This window comes from Clinocottus analis, unplaced genomic scaffold (assembly GCF_023055335.1).
Source record: "Clinocottus analis isolate CAN_PGR_092001 unplaced genomic scaffold, fCliAna1.0.p SCAF_2, whole genome shotgun sequence".
Lineage (NCBI taxonomy): Eukaryota > Metazoa > Chordata > Actinopteri > Perciformes > Cottidae > Clinocottus > Clinocottus analis.
In genome coordinates this window covers 15,255,017-15,263,765 of record NW_027175931.1, presented here as the reverse complement: position 1 = coordinate 15,263,765, position 8,749 = coordinate 15,255,017, and the positions used below count along the sequence as shown (strand labels likewise).

Genomic DNA, 8,749 nt, shown 5'->3' with positions numbered 1-8,749 from the left:
TACTTGTTTGTCTTTGCTTCAAAGCTCTATGTGGAGGCTTAGACCACGAGCAGCACTATGGAGATCATCATGGTCTTCTGAATGCATGCACCTGGCAAGGTGACCCATTCCCAATGGTTTCACACACCGCCTCTGATTTAAGGGTTGGTTGAGGTAGTGCACCTTTGCAAAGGATTGCTGAGGAAGAAATGGAGACACACAGTGTTGTGGTGAAAAACCCTCCAAGTAATAACTCTGTTCCAAGAAAGCTCCACAGGGAAGTGGTTTTATAACTAAAACATGTGCTGCAAAACACTCATGGCACTTTCAGTAACAGGCAAAACAACTGTGATCCAACTCTGACATGAAAAGTGTGTGCGTGTGTGAATCTTTATCATGTCTATAAACACATTTTAAGTTTTTTTTCCACTTTCATCTGTAACCAGGTTCTTTGTTAAGCATTTGTATTTTTGTATCATTGTCTTTTGGTTCTTCTTATAAATGTGAAAATGTCTCTATATAACAAACACGATGTTACGTATCTGAACAGGTCTGGCTGAGACTGGAAGTAGAACTGCAGTAGAATTTTACAACCCTGAAAGTGGTCACAAGCTACCCACCAATCAGCTGCGAGCCTTGCCCATCCGGCATTGAAGAGCTTCATGCTCATTCCTGATAGAAATGTGTGCACATGATAATCCACAGTGACCTGTTCACATTGAGCATTCCTTTTGTTGAAGGTCATATTTAGGTCACGTGTCACTGATGTGAGATCTGAAGAAGGGAACAAGCACCATAGTGTGTTCCTGCTAGTGTCTGTAGGAAGGTTTGAACATGATTCTTGGCAATTGGTTGCTCATGCCAAAGGTTTCACTTTTCAGATGCCGTGTCTCATGAATGGGCTGCCGTGCATACGCCTCTGTACAGAAGCCCATTACATGAAGGTGGTCTACCTGTTACCATTGTGATTGGAAAAATACAGTTGCCTCTGTGAGATGCAGTTTGAAAATGCAAATATATGAATGTATAAAGTTTCTTTTGTTGTGTTTTGAAGTTTCAGTAAACTCTTTTTGACAAACCGTCTATTGTCGTAATGTAGACACTCAAATTAATAACCACCTACACAATTCAGCGTGGGGCACAATTTTTAAATAAATATTGTTATTGAGGCCCCTGGCATTAAACTGCCTGAAATAATGTCCAAGATATAAAGCTCCTGAAATACTAGTTTCAAGTAAGTCTTCAGTACTTCTCTAAGTTTACAACATGAAATATTTGGAACGACTGCACAGTTACTTTGAGAAAAACTGTTTAATCTCGACCACCAGCCAAGGTTGAGTGAGCGCTCGGAAGTACATGTTTCTCTCATGGAACCAGTTAGAAGAGTTCAGACAGCAGAGTGCTCTAACATGGAACCAGTATGTCATGTGCCTCCCTCGTCCCCATTTCCAGTTTCTGTCAAATAAAAGCAATAATTATGAAAAAAAGAAATAAGAGCACGACCAAGTCTGTTATTTGAAAATGACTTGTGTGAGATTTCGGCTCCACTCGCGCACCGAATATCTCGAACAAGACTAGTCTGCTTTGAGTGTGCTGTTTTTAATATGGGAGATTAAATCTCATACACAACAGCTTGTTAACATTAATGAACTAATTATAAGTACACAGGCGACAGTCGACTAAGCCCTCATGGTGATCTGGTTCACTTGGATGGCTCTGCGCGCCCGACGTCACATCTACTCGCACCAAAAAATTGCTGCGATCTATTTCCTCGACTTAAGTCCTAGTCAGATTGGTTCCAGATCAGTGAAAATTCCGACATACTAATAATTACGTAATCAGCCTGATTAATATAAATGTAGTTGCTGCACTCATGTAAACCAACGCCCAGGGAGTCCTGTCTGCTGCAGCACTGTGGCTTTTACTGTTACTTGATGTTTAAGGTCGCTAAGTAAGCCGCATAGTTACGAGTAAGCTAACAATTACAGTCCATGGATGGAGGGCACTGAAGGTCAGATAGAAGAAATACGTTAGTAATGTTACCTAACCTAGAAGATGTACATCTTGTTGCTTGCCTAATTACAATGTCACTTGGCAAAAAGGGTACCTTTATTGTGATCTTTAATTAGTTTGTATGTTTCGGGGACACTTTCTCTGTACTTTATATAATGGCTGGTTGAGAAGGGCAGGATCTGTGTGTGTTGTGCAGTGTTGAAGAGGCGCTCTGTTGTTGCTTGTCAACACAGGATGAAGGATTGTGCTGAGGGATGCTGCCAGCGTTCTACCACCTGATGCTGAGATGAGTAGGACACCTGTTTCTTGTTTGGTCAATGAAGGATTTCTGGATTGTTCCATTTCTAGCTGTGTGAGTAGTCGTTGTCTTTTGACAAATGTTTGATGTACTGTCGCTGTAAATGACCAGGACAGGATTTTGGTTTTGGCAAAGGGGTTAGCTTGATTCTTGTTTGTGTGACCCTCTAGTGAAATCTTGTGACGGCTGAGTTGAGCGAGGGGAGTCGTGGACAAGAGACCTTTTACAGCTGACATTGGGCCAGTGAGGAAGATAAAAAGCTTGATCTGTTTTTTCCAGGTTGTGATAGATTGAAGTGAGAGGTGGGATAAATTGGGTGAGCAAAGCTTGTTTGGGTTGAATGATTAGTTAGTCCTGATGGGCAGGTGGCACCTTGCATGGTGTCATCAGTGTGTGAATTTGTGAACGATGACATTTAGTGTTAAAGAGCTTTGAGTGGTTGGACAGTCCTTTTGCCATTACATCAGGAAAGCAGCCGGAGCGAGTCAGTCCTGTGCTGCTGAGCCTCTGTGCAGTGCAGTACTGTCCCTCAGTGCTTTAAACTCTCATCCATCATCCCTGTCAACTAACCGGTTGGTTGAGATTGCTCTACACAAAGCACTGTAATCACAATAGACATGAGTGTTTAGTGAACACTGACTCACCTGTCCTGCATGACACTAGAGATGGAGCTTCCTGTGGAACGGACCACAGAGGGTATAGGTTAACAACCAAAACCTCAGCACAGTACCCCTTAGCCCCCAGTTCACTGCCCTCTGGTTATTCTTTCTCACTGTGCACTTTAAAGCCAGGGAGCACTCTGTGAAAACAATTAAATACACAGATGATGCAACCATTGTAGGCTTCATATCCGATAATGATGAGACCCCATCACCCCTGGTGACTTTTTTTAAATAAAATTAAAAAACACTGAACACATCATTAGGAAAGCTCAACAGCAACTGTACTTTCTTCGACGGCTTAAAGCATATAGGACCAACAGGCCCTCAAAAGCATATGAAACCACTCCCCATAGTTCAGAGTCAACATTCTCACAGAACTGTTCAGAAGAAGCGTCTCGGACCCCTCACATTCTGCTCATCACTTCCTGCAGCTCCTTCCCTCAGGGAGGTGCTACAGGTTTCTGTCCACTAAGATGCAATGCTTAACAAGTGACTTCCTTTCCTCACGTTCACTCCAAAATAGGCATTGTGGGGTTTAGTGCAGGCTCTGTAGTAGTCACCGAGATGGCCCATGAACCAAGAGACTGCACAATGACTGATGTCTCGTGTTCCCTCATGGTTGGGTTAGACAGCACTGAATGGCCTGTGATGTGATTGGCCCCCACCAAAAGTTATTTTTCTCAGACATTCTCCCACATTCTGATGAGAGGGATAACCGTCTTCTTCACCAGACAACCTGATTTGGGCGTGAATGCTCTCTTTCTTATCAGAACCGTGCACTCCACATACCACTGACATGCATTACAATGATAGTCTGCTGTCATGCATACAGAGCAACACAGGTCTCCTGCTTCAACAACTCATTTCACCGGCCTTGGCCATGTGGCTGATAAACTAATCTGATCAAAAATGGAGAAAAAATACACAGCCTCAGATCAACAAATGGCTACCAACGAATGGTTCCATAGACACGAGTATGACCCGGATGACTCCTGTGTTTTGCAACACCTGAATTGGTTTGGACACACCATCAGTCAGAGTGAAGAAGATAGAACTAAGTTGTTAGAGCCGAAATGGGGTTTATTGTTTGAGGGAATCACTGGATGAATGAGGACATGTAGTTCCTTCATAGGTAAGTGCCTGCTAATGGGAACAGCTATTAGTGGATGGGAAGCACAATTGTTTTTGACCATTGCTGTGTCAGTTTGATTGACTTGATCGTGCTTTAGCCTGTTTTGGGGTATCCTGTGCTGTGACCAACATGTAATCTATAATTAATTATAAATAATTCATTCAAGTGTATTGTATTGGCGGATTTCATAGTATGGTGTCATGGATTAGTCACAAAATAAACGTACTGGAAAAGACATTGCTGGAATGGACATTGGATTTGTTTGTGGCAAGAACACGCGTCCGAACATGTTCTTCCGTTCCCCCACCTAATGGCTCTGAGACTTAATTGGGTAATGTTGGAACCTCTATATAAGTAAATAACTACGTTAATTAATTAACGTAATAATTTACTGATGAGAGCCAAAGGAAACAATGTTCCATGTTGTTCTCTGAAGAGCTTCCAGAACAGCTCCAGTGCTTCCTTCACAAATTTTTCAAGGTGGAACTCACACTTGTGATATGTTCTATGATTTCAGTGTAATATAATATTAGAGTAATATAGTTCTGCTGCTAGCTATAGAATACTTAGAAATAAAAGATACTTACCTCTTCCTCTTTTATTCTTACAGATTTTTAAAAATGAATTAGTGCATTTATAAAAGAAAATGAGAAAAGATAGAATTTGTACATTATTTAAAATTTTTAATCCTTTTAAATATAGAAATCAACATTGATGTAAAATGTGACAATGACTGGTGAGGACACACATACATTATAAAACTCTGAGAGGAGCAACTGGAAAAGTACTTTTAGTCTTTAGAGATCTTCATTTCAGCGGAATGGAAATGTACCAGCATCCCATACCACCACCCTCCCCCCCCCACACACACACCACATCACAACTCAGTGTGTGCATGAGTTGTGATCAGGTTTATTATTGACCTGGAGATAAGGGAGGACACATACTGCAGAGGGACGAGATCAGAGAGCTCACTTGTGTGAGGAGAGGTAACCTTTTATCGACAGAGTAGCAGCCATCGTCTGTAGACTGAAACATAAGACACAAGTTCTAACTTTTGGTTTCTGTTTTGGAGAACACAGGATGTGGTTTACAGACCAGATATGTCTACTGTAGCAGGCACAAACCTTTCATTTAATTTCAGATATGTATTCATGATGCTTTAATGTGACACCTGTGTAAGCCTACATTGTAATTAGTAAAGGAAATAGACATGTTTGATGTCTGAACAGCTCTGCTACAGAATCTGCTTTGTTCAAAGTGGGTGCCATGAGTGAAATATTCAAATTGAATTTGTAAAATGTCTTTGTCATCATCATCATCATTATGTGGCTTCATCAGGAGCTGAGACAGAGACTACGACAAACAAGGGACGTGAGTCATTGCCGGGTCATGTGCTCTCAAAGACAGGAAGGTGGAGCAGGCTGAGAGAGTAGCAAACAAACTGCAAGCTTCATTCTTCATTTACTTTGAATTCCAACTAGTTTTTACAATCTCATCTATGTAATTCTTTAAAGCCATAGAACTATTTTTGGTACAGGCTCAGCAGGGGGCGCTGTTTCTGCCCTCGTTGTTGTGCATGAAGTCTGCAAAACTTTGAGAAGTGAGTTGTTCAACAGTAGCTTTGTGCTTTGTAAGTTGTCTGTGATTACGTTATATCGTTATATAGATAGATATAGATATATCTGTCTATATCTATATATATCTATATACATATATAGATATATACTTTAAATATACACAGTGTGTAGAATGTTGCAAACCACTGCATTTTAAAGTATTTTGAATGTATAGAATTAAATCAAAACGATAAAGAAAGTTTAAAATCAAAAGGGAAGCGATATCTCCACACACACCATGCCTTGCGTCACAATTTGAAACAAGGGGAAACAATGTGTTATGTTTAAAGTGACACAGTTAATCACATACAAATTACAAGCCCAGGCAGAAAAACGCCTCACTGAACGTATTTATTATTATATTACGTTGTGGACTTTATAATACACCGTTGACAAAGTATGTGTTGTACAAAAAGAGACCATTAAGTCTGAATCATACTTGTCTCTCTTCAGAGCATATACATCTTTTGCCTTTTACTAAAGATTTCTGTGGAGGAGAGGACTATTAAATCTAACTAAATTTTTGATGCCCTGCTTCCGTGGGGCTTCCTCACTGGAATAAAATAAATTGTCATCTTACAAATATTGTCACATTGTAGTCATATCTGGCATAATGAACAAATCAATAAAAGTGAGCCAGGTGTTTTATTGGCTTGCAGGGGCTGGACTCATCACGCTTAAAGGGACCACATAGTCCCAGTACTGAATCCAGAAGGAGGAGAAGCAAAGATGGAAGTTCATGACTACAAGCCTGTACCCACAAATCTTAGCTCCCCGACACAGAAGAGGGGTGATAGGATGGGGTCATTGTATCTGATGTAGACAGACATGTTATTTTAGTCTTTCACTTATGTTGTGGATATCTTTATAATTGCTCATGTTTATTCAAATAAAATAATGTTTAATTATATCACCATGATCCAACAAAAATAAGAAGCATTTTCTTCAAATTGCATCTCCCCACATTATGGTCTCAATGTTGTTTCTGAGCCTCTCCCATGTATGTACTCTAATCCTTGTGAAAAAGTTATGAAGTCTTTTTTAATTTAATGTATTTAGTCTGGTTAAAAATGAACTCCAAGCATTGGAGTCTAAATACAAGATTAATCGGTCAACAGGATCAAAAACTAATTCCCACTTTTAATAATGATCCTGCATTATTGAACATTTAAAAGCCAGTTTAAAGGCTGCAACACAAAAGACAAACTGACCAGTACAGAATATAACTAGCACACGAACACTAGGAGAGTGCCCAGGTTAGAGCGACTAAGTGAGCCCCCGTAAGCGGCTCATTCACACTTTACTCATCACCAAACAAGGTGCACTTACCGACCAGGTTACTGCTGATCTCTGCACACCAAACCAATGGCAACTAGCAGAGCAGCACGCTACTAATCTAACCCTGGTCAGTCCAGATAGGACAAGCCCCCATGTGTTACAACCCGACTCAAAGGCTGCACCATGAAGGGAGACCAGGCAAGTGTTTAAGTAATTAATATACATGTATTTAAAGAACACCCAAAGTAACTTTAAAACAATAAGCAGCAGTGACGGTCAAGGAAGAGCAGCAAGCCTCCATGTTCAGGACCCAGACACCTAGTGGAAGGGAGGGGTCATCACATGAACTAAGAACATTAAGGATATATATGGTAAAGATAATACATCTAAGATCTTATTAGTATCAAACCTTTCATTCATGAAATGCAGCACTAGTGTTTTACAATAAAGAGCCTTACAATAAAGGCTCATTAGACTCTGAAAGTATGATGCCTTTTGTAAAATCATATTCAATACCGTCTGAGGCCAGCGGAAGACACAGACCCTCCCATCTTCCCTCCAGACACAGGCCCACTGTCTGCGCCCTTTGTCCCACTTCATTTGGCAAGGAGCAAAATAGGTATAATGTATGAACATAAAGGTAATTAATATGAGACTGTATGTACACATTATCTAACAGATTAACATCACAACCATTGGTAACAAATATGTTATTATATAACTAGTTGACCTTATTTTATGATTTAAAAAAAATATTCCATCATTGTCGGTTTTGAAAGAAGGGTAAGCAGTATTTGTTAAAACACACTTTATCTTGTTTCATAAAATTGCTTGTTTCCCCATTTAGTCAACGTACTCTGAAGATGTCTCTGCTTGCATTAGAAAACGATACAAACACAGAAGGACATGCATGTTATAGCCCTAAAACAACAGTACACAGCCACGTGGGCTTTGAGACAGGACAGATACTGGAGATCAATACCGCCGACAATGCTGAAAAGCTGCCACGCCCAAATACTCACACGTGTGATGTCATCAAGAGAAAGTATGGACACATGTTTAAGATGACGCAGTGCACTGGAATCAGAACGAGACTAGAATAAAAATAAAGCTCAGTTGGATCCTGTGTCTTGACACCTGGATACTTGTCTTTGGGAGAGAGCATGGGGGAGAAGACGTTGTTCCTCGTGGACGCGGCGGTTCCCCCGCAACGTTCAAGTTTAGTTTGAAGGCTCCACCCGGACGCGTCTGCGCCGTCTTGTTCTCACTGAGGTTAGCGTGGTAGAGGAGACTCGTGGCTCACTTCACGTCCAAATGCGGAAACGTATTTGAAGAGATGCATTGTTTCAGCGTGCGACGCGTCTTCAGGTCGCCGTGCGCGTGACACGCCGCCTCTGTGGAGGAATGGAAAGAGGAGACAGGGTGGCTCGCAGCGGGACGGTGCCGTCAGACCCCGAGGACCCTATGCGGGCGCGCCGACTAATAAAGAACCAGAACCAGCTGGACAGCCCCATCTCCCGCCCGCAGGCTCACAGCACCGTGCGCGCCGCAGCCAGTGACTGGACACAGCGGGAGATCTGCACTTCTGAGGTAACTTGCTCTGTAGGAAATACGCTGCACGCGCTGCTCGTCAGGCGCTCGATTCTTCTGTGACTTCTGCACGGTCTGCTTCCGCGCTCACAAGTTAACGTTACCTGCATGTTGTTGTTGCTGCTAAAAAAAAAAATAGGAACGAGTAACTATGTGAAACGTTAAATAGCGTCACACT

The 8,749-nt window shown here is 41.5% G+C and overlaps 1 protein-coding gene and 1 non-coding gene across 6 annotated transcripts in view; both read left to right on the top strand.

Annotated features, from left to right (window-relative positions):
* The first annotated feature begins 6,138 nt into the window (after positions 1 to 6,138).
* LOC137791209 (U5 spliceosomal RNA) lies at positions 6,139 to 6,250 on the top strand. The gene has a single exon (XR_011078003.1). It is a non-coding gene; the product is annotated as a U5 spliceosomal RNA (small nuclear RNA).
* Positions 6,251 to 8,134: 1,884 nt separating this feature from the next.
* Positions 8,135 to 8,749, top strand: part of LOC137790334 (kinase suppressor of Ras 1-like) — a 36,901-nt gene continuing 36,286 nt past the window's right edge. For all 5 annotated transcript variants that reach the window (XR_011077905.1, XR_011077904.1, XM_068584479.1 and 2 more), the window contains exon 1: positions 8,135 to 8,571. Coding sequence is in view for 3 of the 5 variants with exons in the window: in XM_068584479.1 (XP_068440580.1) it covers positions 8,386 to 8,571 (186 nt within the window). In the remaining 2 variants the exon portion in view is untranslated. The remainder of the gene's footprint in view (positions 8,572 to 8,749) is intronic.